Consider the following 18,427-nt stretch of genomic DNA (forward strand, 5'->3'; position numbering starts at 1 on the left):
ACTGGATAAGCTGTAACATAGACAGTCCTAAGAAGATGGATCTACCCAATTCCTTGTGCACATATTTCCACGTAAGGTAAACAGTCTAGATCAATGCCGAGAGTGGGCCCAAACAGACCATCTCTCCTCTCAAGTGCAGTACCTTTACCGACTAGTTAGTCATATAAAACCTCTGATCTCTTTTGTCCTCCTCTCATAGCCTTCTGTGTATGTAGAGAAACAGAAGTGGGCTTCCTTAGTTGGGAATTGCGGTGAACCGAATTGCAGATACTAATCCCCGTATCCACTTTATCTGGATCTGTCTTCTTGAGAAGCAAGCCGATCTCACCCTGGGGGCGCCTTCCCGTGGCTCGACCATTCACTTCTGCTGGATCTTCTGACATCGGCATGGTTAGGATTCCCAGGGGCCTCTGCTTCCATTTCCCCTTCTCATCGCGTCGATCGCTCGAAATCCAGACATCAGGGCTCACAACTGTCACGACAGCCCCAAGGTCCCCCTCCGGCCTCTCAATATGAGTTTGAAGTGTGAGGCATGTTGGTAGGTTACTATAGGCGTGTGAGGCCCCTGTAGAGGGCTCCGGGTTGTCATAGGTAACCTCTATCTGATCCTGAAGTGGGTCTGCTGTTGGGGGACAATTGTAGGTAGTCAATAGAATAGATTCTAGCTTCCGCTCCAGTTCCATGAAATGATTGCTTATTAGTTGTAGGATGGCATTTTCCCACCTGGTCACCGCATCCATAGTGAAATCAAGGATTTAACACGCTTATAGTAGTTCTTCCTTTTCTAAAACCACTTTGTTTCCAAATATCACTTAGGGTCCAGGTCCACCATGAACAAATTATTCACTGGAGTATCAAATGTACTCTGTAACCCAGTTACCTGGGGGGTATTCTTGCGGCAGCCCAAACCACGCTGCAATGAAAACTAAGACGGCAATCTCCTGGGTTGTATAAATCCACGTGGCTTTTCTGAAGAGCATAGGCTAGGCTTGCAGTCGGATATCAGCTCCAGAATTCCACTGTTAGCATGCAGCTTATATCTGTTATCAGGCTAGCAAATTTGAAAAGATTACTAGTAGGTAGATATATAAAAATAATCAAAATACAACTCTGAAGTCAGGAGCTTCACAGAGACGCATCCTGCCGCTTCAGAAGTAGGCTCCGCCCCCCCTAAATTTTAACACAATTTTATTGGATTTTCACACAGAATCTTCTTATAAACAAGTCAACGATTCGGCTCTCCATGGAGCCTTTGTCAAGACATTACAATCTAGAATAATCTTTCACAGTTTACTGTTTGAACACAACGCAAACATGCGTATAAAACACATCAAGTAAACTGTGAAAGATTCGTAATGTCTTGACAAAAGCTCCATGGAGAGCCAAAACCTCGACTTATAAGAAGATTCTGTTCGAAAATTAAATAAAATTATGGTAAAATTTAAATTCTGAGAATGCCCTAGTCTTGTGGAATAAAAGAATAAATATTGGAAGCACCCAGGCAAAACATACCATGAGAGGAGTGAGTGCATGGTGGCTACTGTTAAAAGCCCATGTACACAGGCCAAAATGTTTTAAGGAACTGCAGCGCAGTGGTCCCACCCGCCCCATCCAGCGATGGGCTAGCCCACCCGCCTCTCTTCTAACCCTCCCATGCCACCAACGATCAGCACCACCGCTGCCTGATGCAGAGAGGGATACAGAGTGTCCTTCTCTACTTCAGTACTTCTGTAAAACTATTTCTGCACTGCCCCACTCGTGGGGTATGCAGAAATAGCGCAATCTCGCTACTTTTAGTGAGAATGTGGCAGAGAGAGGCCCAGGACAGCCTTAAGGGCTTAACGACCAGCGCCGTCATCACACTTGTCTCTCGCAGCCTCTACTGTGTATCGGCGCTGGTTGTTAAGGGGTTAAGGCCAGGCATGTTTGTCTTGCGCAGTCTCTACTGCGCATGAATGCATCAGACAAACATACCTGGCCTTTTATTATATAGGATATATATATATGTCGTTAGAAAAAAACTTACTGTTATAAAGAGTTAACTAGATTAGCCAGTAAAGGCCTCAGACAGGCTGGTCACTTTCAGACAGTATCAGTATACAGAATATTATTACTAGGCTTTTTTACCTCTCTTTTTTGGCAGAGAAATGGAATCGTAATCCTCCTCTTTCTTCTTGCTGCCCAGATCTATAGTATTGACTGTAACTGTTGCCCTGATCTCTTGCTGAGAGGCTTTCATACGATCATAAAGAACCTTGAAGAATTTCTCAGATTTCTTCTGCTCATTCAGTTGTTTATAAAAAGAATTCTACAAAGAAACAGAAGACAATTCATCTGAATATGCACAGACAGTGTGGGGCGCTAACCCTTTCAATGCTAAAATGTTTATGGAATGTGATTGCTGATTCTTGAGAAAATCTGACAAACACTGTGTTCCATGAATATGTCTCTATATTGTCAATTATCAGTCTATTAAAGGGTCATACAAAGTGATCCCCACAGATTTATACTTCAGTGCAAATGAAAACAAGCTCATAGACCTACTGGGTAGTCCCCAACCCCATGCAGCTCCTGAGGATCCTACACACTACAGCAGAGAAAAGACTACAGGCTCCTTCCCAATAAGCAGCTGAGATCATTACTTAAAACCACCGGTCCTGCTCTTTAAAATCAGTGGTCCTATTTCCATCCAGCCGCCAGGTGATAATAACAATGAAAAATACCACAAAGCATTGGTTACATTTTTAGGGTCCTGGCAATGGTTAAAGGGACAGTCTAGTCAAAATTAAACTTTCATGATTCAGACAGGGCATGACATTTTAAACAACTTTCCAGTTTAATTTAATCATCCAATTTGCTTTGTTCTCTTGGTATTCTTTGTTGAAAGCTAAACCAAGGTAGGCTCATATGCTAATGTCTAAGACTTTGAAGGCCGCCTCTTATCTCAGTGCATTTTGACAGTTTCCCAGCTATACAGTGCTAGTCCATGTGTGCTATATAGATAAACATTGTGCTCATTCCCATGGAGTTATTTATGAGTCAGCTCTGATTGGCTAAAATGCAAGTCTGTCATAAGAACTGAAATAAAGGGGGCAGTCTGCAGAAGCTTAGATATAAGGTAATCACAGAGGTAAAAAGTATATTAATATAAATGTGTTGGTTATGCAAAACTGGGGAATGGGTAATAAAGGGATTATCTATCTTTTTAAACAATAACAATTCTGGTGTAGACTGTCCCTTTAAGAGACCTTTATTACCCCCCCCCCATAGACATATAGCATAAGACATCACATTTAAAAATAAATTATAAGCCGCCATGCAAATAAGGGGTTATCAAGTGATCATCACAGTAATATTGTTCACCTTGCAGTAGCCGTCTCATTTTGTTGTGTTGTAAATGTTACAGCTCATAGATCTGGTACTCTGGACTAATAAATAATCACAATAACTGGGAGACCTGGGTGCGTGTATAAATCTGTATAAGATGATTGTTGTTACAACTCTTATGTCGGGTGTGTGTATAAATCTGTATAAGATGATTATAGTTACAACTCTTATGTCGGGTGTGTGTATAAATCTGTATAAGATGATTGTAGTTACAACTCTTATGTCGGATGTGTGTATAAATCTGTATAAGATGATTGTTGTTACAACTCTTATGTCGGGTGTGTGTATAAATCTGTATAAGATGAGTGTTGTTACAACTCTTATGTCGGGTGTGTGTATAAATCTGTATAAGATGATTGTTGCTACAACTCTTATGTCGGGTGTGTGTATAAATCTGTATAAGATGATTGTTGTTACAACTCTTATATCGGGTGTGTGTGTAAATCTGTATAAGATGATTGTAGTTACAACTCTTATGTCGGGTGTGTGTATAAATCTGTATAAGATGATTGTTGTTACAACTCTTATGTCGGGTGTGTGTATAAATCTGTATAAGATGATTGTAGTTACAACTCTTATGTCGGGTGTGTGTATAAATCTGTATAAGATGATTGTAGTTACAACTCTTATGTCGGGTGTGTGTATAAATCTGTATAAGATGATTGTAGTTACAACTCTTATGTCGGGTGTGTGTATAAATCTGTATAAGATGATTGTAGTTACAACTCTTATGTCGGGTGTGTGTATAAATCTGTATAAGATGATTGTAGTTACAACTCTTATGTCGGGTGTGTGTATAAATCTGTATAAGATGATTGTAGTTACAACTCTTATGTCGGGTGTGTGTATAAATCTGTATAAGATGAGTGTTGCTACAACTCTTATGTCGGGTGTGTGTATAAATCTGTATAAGATGATTGTAGTTACAACTCTTATGTCGGGTGTGTGTATAAATCTGTATAAGATGATTGTAGTTACAACTCTTATGTCGGGTGTGTGTATAAATCTGTATAAGATGATTGTAGTTACAACTCTTATGTCGGGTGTGTGTATAAATCTGTATAAGATGATTGTTGTTACAACTCTTATGTCGGGTGTGTGTATAAATCTGTATAAGATGATTGTTGCTACAACTCTTATGTCGGTGTGTGTGTATAAATCTGTATAAGATGATTGTAGTTACAACTCTTATGTCGGGTGTGTGTATAAATCTGTATAAGATGATTGTTGTTACAACTCTTATGTCGGGTGTGTGTATAAATCTGTATAAGATGATTGTAGTTACAACTCTTATGTCGGGTGTGTGTATAAATCTGTATAAAATGATTGTTGTTACAACTCTTATGTCGGGTGTGTGTATAAATCTGTATAAGATGATTGTAGTTACAACTCTTATGTCGGGTGTGTGTATAAATCTGTATAAGATGATTGTTGTTACAACTCTTATGTCGGGTGTGTGTATAAATCTGTATAAGATGATTGTAGTTAAAACTCTTATGTCGGGTGTGTGTATAAATCTGTATAAGATGATTGTTGTTACAACTCTTATGTCGGGTGCGTGTATAAATCTGTATAAGATGAGTGTTACTACAACTCTTATGTCGGGTGTGTGTATAAATCTGTATAAGATGAGTGTTGTTACAACTCTTATGTCGGGTGTGTGTATAAATCTGTATAAGATGATTGTTGTTACAACTCTTATGTCGGGTGCGTGTATAAATCTGTATAAGATGATTGTAGCTACAACTCTTATGTCGGGTGTGTGTATAAATCTGTATAAGATGATTGTAGCTACAACTCTTATGTCGGGTGTGTGTATAAATCTGTATAAGATGATTGTTGTTACAACTCTTATGTTGGGTGTGTGTATAAATCTGTATAAGATGATTGTTGCTACAACTCTTATGTCGGGTGTGTGTATAAATCTGTATAAGATGAGTGTTGCTACAACTCTTATGTTGGGTGTGTGTATAAATCTGTATAAGATGAGTGTTGTTACAACTCTTATGTCGGGTGCGTGTATAAATCTGTATAAGATGATTGTTGTTACAACTCTTATGTCGGGTGTGTGTATAAATCTGTATAAGATGATTGTTGCTACAACTCTTATGTCGGGTGTGTGTATAAATCTGTATAAGATGATTGTTGTTACAACTCTTATGTCGGGTGTGTGTATAAATCTGTATAAGATGAGTGTTGTTACAACTCTTATGTCGGGTGTGTGTATAAATCTGTATAAGATGATTGTTGCTACAACTCTTATGTCGGGTGTGTGTATAAATCTGTATAAGATGATTGTTGTTACAACTCTTATATCGGGTGTGTGTGTAAATCTGTATAAGATGATTGTAGTTACAACTCTTATGTCGGGTGTGTGTATAAATCTGTATAAGATGATTGTTGTTACAACTCTTATGTCGGGTGTGTGTATAAATCTGTATAAGATGATTGTAGTTACAACTCTTATGTCGGGTGTGTGTATAAATCTGTATAAGATGATTGTAGTTACAACTCTTATGTCGGGTGTGTGTATAAATCTGTATAAGATGATTGTAGTTACAACTCTTATGTCGGGTGTGTGTATAAATCTGTATAAGATGATTGTAGTTACAACTCTTATGTCGGGTGTGTGTATAAATCTGTATAAGATGATTGTAGTTACAACTCTTATGTCGGGTGTGTGTATAAATCTGTATAAGATGATTGTAGTTACAACTCTTATGTCGGGTGTGTGTATAAATCTGTATAAGATGATTGTAGTTACAACTCTTATGTCGGGTGTGTGTATAAATCTGTATAAGATGAGTGTTGCTACAACTCTTATGTCGGGTGTGTGTATAAATCTGTATAAGATGATTGTAGTTACAACTCTTATGTCGGGTGTGTGTATAAATCTGTATAAGATGATTGTAGTTACAACTCTTATGTCGGGTGTGTGTATAAATCTGTATAAGATGATTGTAGTTACAACTCTTATGTCGGGTGTGTGTATAAATCTGTATAAGATGATTGTTGTTACAACTCTTATGTCGGGTGTGTGTATAAATCTGTATAAGATGATTGTTGCTACAACTCTTATGTCGGTGTGTGTGTATAAATCTGTATAAGATGATTGTAGTTACAACTCTTATGTCGGGTGTGTGTATAAATCTGTATAAGATGATTGTTGTTACAACTCTTATGTCGGGTGTGTGTATAAATCTGTATAAGATGATTGTAGTTACAACTCTTATGTCGGGTGTGTGTATAAATCTGTATAAAATGATTGTTGTTACAACTCTTATGTCGGGTGTGTGTATAAATCTGTATAAGATGATTGTAGTTACAACTCTTATGTCGGGTGTGTGTATAAATCTGTATAAGATGATTGTTGTTACAACTCTTATGTCGGGTGTGTGTATAAATCTGTATAAGATGATTGTAGTTAAAACTCTTATGTCGGGTGTGTGTATAAATCTGTATAAGATGATTGTTGTTACAACTCTTATGTCGGGTGCATGTATAAATCTGTATAAGATGAGTGTTACTACAACTCTTATGTCGGGTGTGTGTATAAATCTGTATAAGATGAGTGTTGTTACAACTCTTATGTCGGGTGTGTGTATAAATCTGTATAAGATGATTGTTGTTACAACTCTTATGTCGGGTGCGTGTATAAATCTGTATAAGATGATTGTAGCTACAACTCTTATGTCGGGTGTGTGTATAAATCTGTATAAGATGATTGTAGCTACAACTCTTATGTCGGGTGTGTGTATAAATCTGTATAAGATGATTGTTGTTACAACTCTTATGTTGGGTGTGTGTATAAATCTGTATAAGATGATTGTTGCTACAACTCTTATGTCGGGTGTGTGTATAAATCTGTATAAGATGAGTGTTGCTACAACTCTTATGTTGGGTGTGTGTATAAATCTGTATAAGATGAGTGTTGTTACAACTCTTATGTCGGGTGCGTGTATAAATCTGTATAAGATGATTGTTGTTACAACTCTTATGTCGGGTGTGTGTATAAATCTGTATAAGATGATTGTTGCTACAACTCTTATGTCGGGTGTGTGTATAAATCTGTATAAGATGATTGTTGTTACAACTCTTATGTCGGGTGCGTGTATAAATCTGTATAAGATGATTGTTGCTACAACTCTTATGTCGGGTGTGTGTATAAATCTGTATAAGATGAGCATTGCTACAACTCTTATGTCGGGTGCGTGTATAAATCTGTATAAGATGATTGTTGCTACAACTCTTATGTCGGGTGTGTGTATAAATCTGTATAAGATGATTGTTGCTACAACTCTTATGTCGGGTGTGTGTATAAATCTGTATAAGATGAGTGTTGTTACAACTCTTATGTCGGGTGTGTGTATAAATCTGTTTAAGATGATTGTTGCTACAACTCTTATGTCGGGTGTGTGTATAAATCTGTATAAGATGAGTGTTGCTACAACTCTTATGTCGGGTGTGTGTATAAATCTGTATAAGATGAGTGTTGCTACAACTCTTATGTCGGGTGTATGTATAAATCTGTATAAGATGATTGTTGCTACAACTCTTATGTCGGGTGTGTGTATAAATCTGTATAAGATGATTGTTGCTACAACTCTTATGTCGGGTGTGTGTATAAATCTGTATAAGATGAGTGTTGTTACAACTCTTATGTCGGGTGTGTGTATAAATCTGTATAAGATGATTGTTGTTACAACTCTTATGTCGGGTGTGTGTATAAATCTGTATGAGTGTTGCTACAACTCTTATGTCGGGTGTGTGTATAAATCTGTATGAGTGTTGCTACATCTCTTATGTCGGGTGTGTGTATAAATCTGTATAAGATAAGTGTTGTTACAACTCTTATGTCGGGTGTGTGTATAAATCTGTATAAGATGATTGTTGTTACAACTCTTATGTCGGGTGCGTGTATAAAATGATTGTTGTTACAACTCTTATGTCGGGTGTGTGTATAAATCTGTATAAGATGATTGTTGTTACAACTCTTATGTTGGGTGTGTGTATAAATCTGTATAAGATGAGTGTTACTACAACTCTTATGTCGGGTGCATGTATAAATCTGTATAAGATGAGTGTTACTACAACTCTTATGTCGGGTGTGTGTATAAATCTGTATAAGATGATTGTTGCTACAACTCTTATGTCGGGTGTGTGTATAAAATAATTGTTGCTACAACTCTTATGTCGGGTGTGTGTATAAATCTGTATAAGATGATTGTTGCTACAACTCTTATGTCGGGTGTGTGTATAAATCTGTATAAGATGATTGTTGCTACAACTCTTATGTCGGGTGTGTGTATAAATCTGTATAAGATGATTGTTGCTACAACTCTTATGTCGGGTGTGTGTATAAATCTGTATAAGATGATTGTTGCTACAACTCTTATGTCGGGTGTGTGTATAAATCTGTATAAGATGAGTGTTGTTACAACTCTTATGTCGGGTGCGTGTATAAATCTGTATAAGATGATTGTTGCTACAACTCTTATGTCGGGTGCGTGTATAAATCTGTATAAGATGATTGTTACTACAACTCTTATGTCGGGTGTGTGTATAAATCTGTATAAGATGATTGTTGCTACAACTCTTATGTCGGGTGTGTGTATAAATCTGTATAAGATGAGTGTTGCTACAACTCTTATGTCGGGTGTGTGTATAAATCTGTATAAGATAAGTGTTGTTACAACTCTTATGTCGGGTGCGTGTATAAAATGATTGTTGTTACAACTCTTATGTCGGGTGTGTGTATAAATCTGTATAAGATGATTGTTGTTACAACTCTTATGTTGGGTGTGTGTATAAATCTGTATAAGATGAGTGTTACTACAACTCTTATGTCGGGTGCATGTATAAATCTGTATAAGATGAGTGTTACTACAACTCTTATGTCGGGTGTGTGTATAAATCTGTATAAGATGATTGTTGCTACAACTCTTATGTCGGGTGTGTGTATAAATCTGTATAAGATGAGTGTTGTTACAACTCTTATGTCGGGTGCGTGTATAAATCTGTATAAGATGATTGTTACTACAACTCTTATGTCGGGTGTGTGTATAAATCTGTATAAGATGATTGTTGCTACAACTCTTATGTCGGGTGTGTGTATAAATCTGTATAAGATGAGTGTTGCTACAACTCTTATGTCGGGTGTGTGTATAAATCTGTATAAGATAAGTGTTGTTACAACTCTTATGTCGGGTGCGTGTATAAAATGATTGTTGTTACAACTCTTATGTCGGGTGTGTGTATAAATCTGTATAAGATGATTGTTGTTACAACTCTTATGTTGGGTGTGTGTATAAATCTGTATAAGATGAGTGTTACTACAACTCTTATGTCGGGTGCATGTATAAATCTGTATAAGATGAGTGTTACTACAACTCTTATGTCGGGTGTGTGTATAAATCTGTATAAGATGATTGTTGCTACAACTCTTATGTCGGGTGTGTGTATAAAATAATTGTTGCTACAACTCTTATGTCGGGTGTGTGTATAAATCTGTATAAGATGATTGTTGCTACAACTCTTATGTCGGGTGTGTGTATAAATCTGTATAAGATGATTGTTGCTACAACTCTTATGTCGGGTGTGTGTATAAATCTGTATAAGATGATTGTTGCTACAACTCTTATGTCGGGTGTGTGTATAAATCTGTATAAGATGAGTGTTGTTACAACTCTTATGTCGGGTGCGTGTATAAATCTGTATAAGATGATTGTTGCTACAACTCTTATGTCGGGTGCGTGTATAAATCTGTATAAGATGATTGTTACTACAACTCTTATGTCGGGTGTGTGTATAAATCTGTATAAGATGATTGTTGCTACAACTCTTATGTCGGGTGTGTGTATAAATCTGTATAAGATGAGTGTTGCTACAACTCTTATGTCGGGTGTGTGTATAAATCTGTATAAGATGAGTGTTGTTACAACTCTTATGTCGGGTGTGTGTATAAATCTGTATAAGATGAGTATTGTTACAACCCTTATGTCGGGTGCGTGTATAAATCTGTATAAGATGATTGTTGTTACAACTCTTATGTCGGGTGCGTGTATAAATCTGTATAAGATGATTGTTGCTACAACTCTTATGTCGGGTGTGTGTATAAATCTGTATAAGATGATTGTTGCTACAACTCTTATGTCGGGTGTGTGTATAAATCTGTATAAGATGAGTGTTGTTACAACTCTTATGTCGGGTGTGTGTATAAATCTGTATAAGATGATTGTTGTTACAACTCTTATGTCGGGTGTGTGTATAAATCTGTATGAGTGTTGCTACAACTCTTATGTCGGGTGTGTGTATAAATCTGTATGAGTGTTGCTACATCTCTTATGTCGGGTGTGTGTATAAATCTGTATAAGATAAGTGTTGTTACAACTCTTATGTCGGGTGTGTGTATAAATCTGTATAAGATGATTGTTGTTACAACTCTTATGTCGGGTGCGTGTATAAAATGATTGTTGTTACAACTCTTATGTCGGGTGTGTGTATAAATCTGTATAAGATGATTGTTGTTACAACTCTTATGTCGGGTGTGTGTATAAATCTGTATAAGATGAGTGTTACTACAACTCTTATGTCGGGTGCATGTATAAATCTGTATAAGATGAGTGTTACTACAACTCTTATGTCGGGTGTGTGTATAAATCTGTATAAGATGATTGTTGCTACAACTCTTATGTCGGGTGTGTGTATAAAATAATTGCTGCTACAACTCTTATGTCGGGTGTGTGTATAAATCTGTATAAGATGATTGTTGCTACAACTCTTATGTCGGGTGTGTGTATAAATCTGTATAAGATGATTGTTGCTACAACTCTTATGTCGGGTGTGTGTATAAATCTGTATAAGATGATTGTTGCTACAACTCTTATGTCGGGTGTGTGTATAAATCTGTATAAGATGATTGTTGCTACAACTCTTATGTCGGGTGTGTGTATAAAATAATTGTTGCTACAACTCTTATGTCGGGTGCGTGTATAAATCTGTATAAGATGATTGTTACTACAACTCTTATGTCGGGTGTGTGTATAAATCTGTATAAGATGATTGTTGCTACAACTCTTATGTCGGGTGTGTGTATAAATCTGTATAAGATGAGTGTTGCTACAACTCTTATGTCGGGTGTGTGTATAAATCTGTATAAGATGAGTGTTGTTACAACTCTTATGTCGGGTGTGTGTATAAATCTGTATAAGATGATTGTTGTTACAACTCTTATGTCGGGTGTGTGTATAAATCTGTATAAGATGATTGTTGCTACAACTCTTATGTCGGGTGTGTGTATAAATCTGTATAAGATGAGTGTTGTTACAACTCTTATGTCGGGTGTGTGTATAAATCTGTATAAGATGATTGTTGCTACAACTCTTATGTCGGGTGTGTGTATAAATCTGTATAAGATGATTGTTGTTACAACTCTTATGTCGGGTGTGTGTATAAATCTGTATAAGATGATTGTAGTTACAACTCTTATGTCGGGTGCGTGTATAAATCTGTATAAGATGAGTGTTGCTACAACTCTTATGTCGGGTGTGTGTATAAATCTGTATAAGATGAGTGTTGTTACAACTCTTATGTCGGGTGCGTGTATAAATCTGTATAAGATGATTGTTGTTACAACTCTTATGTCGGGTGTGTGTATAAATCTGTATAAGATGATTGTTGCTACAACTCTTATGTCGGGTGTGTGTATAAATCTGTATAAGATGATTGTTGCTACAACTCTTATGTCGGGTGCGTGTATAAATCTGTATAAGATGATTGTTGTTACAACTCTTATGTCGGGTGTGTGTATAAATCTGTATACGATGATTGTTGTTACAACTCTTATGTCGGGTGTGTGTATAAATCTGTATAAGATGATTGTTGTTACAACTCTTATGTCGGGTGTGTGTATAAATCTGTATAAGATGATTGTTGCTACAACTCTTATGTCGGGTGTGTGTATAAATCTGTATAAGATGATTGTTGTTACAACTCTTATGTCGGGTGTGTGTATAAATCTGTATAAGATGAGTGTTGCTACAACTCTTATGTCGGGTGTGTGTATAAATCTGTATAAGATGATTGTTGCTACAACTCTTATGTCGGGTGTGTGTATAAATCTGTATAAGATGATTGTTGCTACAACTCTTATGTCGGGTGTGTGTATAAATCTGTATAAGATGAGTGTTGTTACAACTCTTATGTCGAGTGTGTGTATAAATCTGTATAAGATGAGTGTTGCTACAACTCTTATGTCGGGTGCGTGTATAAATCTGTATAAGATGATTATTACTACAACTCTTATGTCGGGTGTGTGTATAAATCTGTATAAGATGATTGTTGCTACAACTCTTATGTCGGGTGTGTGTATAAATCTGTATAAGATGAGTGTTGTTACAACTCTTATGTCGGGTGTGTGTATAAATCTGTATAAGATGAGTGTTGCTACAGCTCTTATGTCGGGTGTGTGTATAAATCTGTATAAGATGATTGTTGCTACAACTCTTATGTCGGGTGTGTGTATAAATCTGTATAAGATGAGTGTTGCTACAGCTCTTATGTCGGGTGTGTGTATAAATCTGTATAAGATGATTGTTGCTACAACTCTTATGTCGGGTGTGTGTATAAATCTGTATAAGATGATTGTAGCTACAACTCTTATGTCGGGTGTGTGTATAAATCTGTATAAGATGATTGTTACTACAACTCTTATGTCGGGTGTGTGTATAAATCTGTATAAGATGAGTGTTGTTACAACTCTTATGTCGGGTGTGTGTATAAATCTGTATAAGATGATTGCTGCTACAACTCTTATGTCGGGTGTGTGTATAAATCTGTATAAGATGAGTGTTGTTACAACTCTTATGTCGGGTGTGTGTATAAATCTGTATAAGATGATTGTTGCTACAACTCTTATGTCGGGTGTGTGTATAAATCTGTATAAGATGATTGCTGCTACAACTCTTATGTCGGGTGTGTGTATAAATCTGTATAAGATGAGTGTTGTTACAACTCTTATGTCGGGTGTGTGTATAAATCTGTATAAGATGATTGTTGCTACAACTCTTATGTCGGGTGTGTGTATAAATCTGTATAAGATGATTGTTGCTACAACTCTTATGTCGGGTGTGTGTATAAATCTGTATAAGATGATTGTAGCTACAACTCTTATGTCGGGTGTGTGTATAAATCTGTATAAGATGAGTGTTACTACAACTCTTATGTCGGGTGTGTGTATAAATCTGTATAAGATGAGTGTTGTTACAACTCTTATGTCGGGTGTGTGTATAAATCTGTATAAGATGATTGCTGCTACAACTCTTATGTCGGGTGTGTGTATAAATCTGTATAAGATGAGTGTTGCTACAACTCTTATGTCGGGTGTGTGTATAAATCTGTATAAGATGAGTGTTGTTACAACTCTTATGTCGGGTGTGTGTATAAATCTGTATAAGATGATTGTTGCTACAACTCTTATGTCGGGTGTGTGTATAAATCTGTATAAGATGATTGTTGCTACAACTCTTATGTCGGGTGTGTGTATAAATCTGTATAAGATGATTGTAGCTACAACTCTTATGTCGGGTGTGTGTATAAATCTGTATAAGATGATTGTTGCTACAACTCTTATGTCGGGTGTGTGTATAAATCTGTATAAGATGATTGTTGCTACAACTCTTATGTCGGGTGTGTGTATAAATCTGTATAAGATGATTGTTGCTACAACTCTTATGTCGGGTGTGTGTATAAATCTGTATAAGATGATTGTTGCTACAACTCTTATGTCGGGTGTGTGTATAAAATAATTGTTGCTACAACTCTTATGTCGGGTGCGTGTATAAATCTGTATAAGATGATTGTTACTACAACTCTTATGTCGGGTGTGTGTATAAATCTGTATAAGATGATTGTTGCTACAACTCTTATGTCGGGTGTGTGTATAAATCTGTATAAGATGAGTGTTGCTACAACTCTTATGTCGGGTGTGTGTATAAATCTGTATAAGATGAGTGTTGTTACAACTCTTATGTCGGGTGTGTGTATAAATCTGTATAAGATGATTGTTGTTACAACTCTTATGTCGGGTGTGTGTATAAATCTGTATAAGATGATTGTTGCTACAACTCTTATGTCGGGTGTGTGTATAAATCTGTATAAGATGAGTGTTGTTACAACTCTTATGTCGGGTGTGTGTATAAATCTGTATAAGATGATTGTTGCTACAACTCTTATGTCGGGTGTGTGTATAAATCTGTATAAGATGATTGTTGTTACAACTCTTATGTCGGGTGTGTGTATAAATCTGTATAAGATGATTGTTGCTACAACTCTTATGTCGGGTGTGTGTATAAATCTGTATAAGATGATTGTTGTTACAACTCTTATGTCGGGTGTGTGTATAAATCTGTATAAGATGATTGTAGTTACAACTCTTATGTCGGGTGCGTGTATAAATCTGTATAAGATGAGTGTTGCTACAACTCTTATGTCGGGTGTGTGTATAAATCTGTATAAGATGAGTGTTGTTACAACTCTTATGTCGGGTGCGTGTATAAATCTGTATAAGATGATTGTTGTTACAACTCTTATGTCGGGTGTGTGTATAAATCTGTATAAGATGATTGTTGCTACAACTCTTATGTCGGGTGTGTGTATAAATCTGTATAAGATGATTGTTGCTACAACTCTTATGTCGGGTGCGTGTATAAATCTGTATAAGATGATTGTTGTTACAACTCTTATGTCGGGTGTGTGTATAAATCTGTATACGATGATTGTTGTTACAACTCTTATGTCGGGTGTGTGTATAAATCTGTATAAGATGATTGTTGTTACAACTCTTATGTCGGGTGTGTGTATAAATCTGTATAAGATGATTGTTGCTACAACTCTTATGTCGGGGGTGTGTATAAATCTGTATAAGATGATTGTTGTTACAACTCTTATGTCGGGTGTGTGTATAAATCTGTATAAGATGAGTGTTGCTACAACTCTTATGTCGGGTGTGTGTATAAATCTGTATAAGATGATTGTTGCTACAACTCTTATGTCGGGTGTGTGTATAAATCTGTATAAGATGATTGTTGCTACAACTCTTATGTCGGGTGTGTGTATAAATCTGTATAAGATGAGTGTTGTTACAACTCTTATGTCGGGTGTGTGTATAAATCTGTATAAGATGAGTGTTGCTACAACTCTTATGTCGGGTGCGTGTATAAATCTGTATAAGATGATTGTTACTACAACTCTTATGTCGGGTGTGTGTATAAATCTGTATAAGATGATTGTTGCTACAACTCTTATGTCGGGTGTGTATATAAATCTGTATAAGATGAGTGTTGTTACAACTCTTATGTCGGGTGTGTGTATAAATCTGTATAAGATGAGTGTTGCTACAGCTCTTATGTCGGGTGTGTGTATAAATCTGTATAAGATGATTGTTGCTACAACTCTTATGTCGGGTGTGTGTATAAATCTGTATAAGATGAGTGTTGCTACAGCTCTTATGTCGGGTGTGTGTATAAATCTGTATAAGATGATTGTTGCTACAACTCTTATGTCGGGTGTGTGTATAAATCTGTATAAGATGATTGTAGCTACAACTCTTATGTCGGGTGTGTGTATAAATCTGTATAAGATGATTGTTACTACAACTCTTATGTCGGGTGTGTGTATAAATCTGTATAAGATGAGTGTTGTTACAACTCTTATGTCGGGTGTGTGTATAAATCTGTATAAGATGATTGCTGCTACAACTCTTATGTCGGGTGTGTGTATAAATCTGTATAAGATGAGTGTTGTTACAACTCTTATGTCGGGTGTGTGTATAAATCTGTATAAGATGATTGTTGCTACAACTCTTATGTCGGGTGTGTGTATAAATCTGTATAAGATGATTGTTGCTACAACTCTTATGTCGGGTGTGTGTATAAATCTGTATAAGATGATTGTAGCTACAACTCTTATGTCGGGTGTGTGTATAAATCTGTATAAGATGAGTGTTGTTACAACTCTTATGTCGGGTGCGTGTATAAATCTGTATAAGATGAGTGTTGTTACAACTCTTATGTCGGGTGTGTGTATAAATCTGTATAAGATGATTGTTGTTACAACTCTTATGTCGGGTGTGTGTATAAATCTGTATAAGATGATTGTTGCTACAACTCTTATGTCGGGTGTGTGTATAAATCTGTATAAGATGATTGTTGCTACAACTCTTATGTCGGGTGCGTGTATAAATCTGTATAAGATGAGTGTTGTTACAACTCTTATGTCGGGTGCGTGTATAAATCTGTATAAGATGAGTGTTGCTACAGCTCTTATGTCGGGTGCGTGTATAAATCTGTATAAGATGAGTGTTGCTACAGCTCTTATGTCGGGTGTGTGTATAAATCTGTATAAGATGATTGTAGTTACAACTCTTATGTCGGGTGTGTGTATAAATCTGTATAAGATGATTGTAGTTACAACTCTTATGTCGGGTGTGTGTATAAATCTGTATAAGATGATTGTAGTTACAACTCTTATGTCGGGTGTGTGTATAAATCTGTATAAGATGAGTGTTGCTACAACTCTTATGTCGGGTGTGTGTATAAATCTGTATAAGATGAGTGTTGCTACAACTCTTATGTCGGGTGTGTGTATAAATCTGTATAAGATGAGTGTTGCTACAACTCTTATGTCGGGTGTGTGTATAAATCTGTATAAGATGATTGTTGTTACAACTCTTATGTCGGGTGTGTGTATAAATCTGTATAAGATGAGTGTTGCTACAACTCTTATGTCGGGTGTGTGTATAAATCTGTATAAGATGAGTGTTGCTACAACTCTTATGTCGGGTGTGTGTATAAATCTGTATGAGATGATTGTTGTTACAGCTCTTATGTCGGGTGAGTCTGGCTAGATATTTTATACCTACTCATTTTCTGCATATATTACACAATTAATGTTGAAGCAGGGATGTAAGTTTAGGAGCCGGCTCATTTCTGGAGCACTATATGGCAGCAGTTTGGCATGAATGTTATCTATTTGCAAGAGCACTATATGGCAGCACTATTTCCTGCTATGTAGTGCACCAGACGCCTACCTAGGTATCTCCTAAACACAGAATATCATGGGAACAAAGCAAATTTGATAATAGAAGTAAACTAGAAACTTTGTAAAAATTGTATTCTCTGAGTCACAAAAGAAAAATGTTGGGTTTCAGATCCCTTTAAGGAAAACAGAATTTATGTTTACCTGATAAATTTCTTTCTCCAACGGTGTGTCCGGTCCACGGCGTCATCCTTACTTGTGGGATATTCTCTTCCCCAACAGGAAATGGCAAAGAGCCCAGCAAAGCTGGTCACATGATCCCTCCTAGGCTCCGCCTACCCCAGTCATTCGACCGACGTTAAGGAGGAATATTTGCATAGGAGAAACCATATGGTACCGTGGTGACTGTAGTTAAAGAAAATAAAATATCAGACCTGATTAAAAAAACCAGGGCGGGCCGTGGACCGGACACACCGTTGGAGAAAGAAATTTATCAGGTAAACATAAATTCTGTTTTCTCCAACATAGGTGTGTCCGGTCCACGGCGTCATCCTTACTTGTGGGAACCAATACCAAAGCTTTAGGACACGGATGAAGGGAGGGAGCAAATCAGGTCACCTAAATGGAAGGCACCACGGCTTGCAAAACCTTTCTCCCAAAAATAGCCTCAGAAGAAGCAAAAGTATCAAACTTGTAAAATTTGGTAAAAGTGTGCAGTGAAGACCAAGTCGCTGCCCTACATATCTGATCAACAGAAGCCTCGTTCTTGAAGGCCCATGTGGAAGCCACAGCCCTAGTGGAATGAGCTGTGATTCTTTCGGGAGGCTGCCGTCCGGCAGTCTCGTAAGCCAATCTGATGATGCTTTTAATCCAAAAAGAGAGAGAGGTAGAAGTTGCTTTTTGACCTCTCCTTTTACCTGAATTAACAACAAACAAGGAAGATGTTTGTCTAAAATCCTTTGTAGCATCTAAATAGAATTTTAGAGCGCGAACAACATCCAAATTG

General features: G+C 36.8%; 1 protein-coding gene across 1 annotated transcript in view; it reads right to left on the reverse strand.

Annotated features, from left to right (window-relative positions):
• The window catches only part of ITPR2 (inositol 1,4,5-trisphosphate receptor type 2), a 920,836-nt gene that overhangs the window by 364,730 nt on the left and 537,679 nt on the right, over positions 1-18,427 (reverse strand). Inside the window, exon 32 of the mRNA XM_053719707.1 lies at positions 2,128-2,308. Within this exon, the coding sequence (XP_053575682.1) occupies positions 2,128-2,308 (181 nt within the window). The remainder of the gene's footprint in view (positions 1-2,127; positions 2,309-18,427) is intronic.

This window comes from Bombina bombina, chromosome 6, assembly GCF_027579735.1.
Source record: "Bombina bombina isolate aBomBom1 chromosome 6, aBomBom1.pri, whole genome shotgun sequence".
NCBI lineage: Eukaryota > Metazoa > Chordata > Amphibia > Anura > Bombinatoridae > Bombina > Bombina bombina.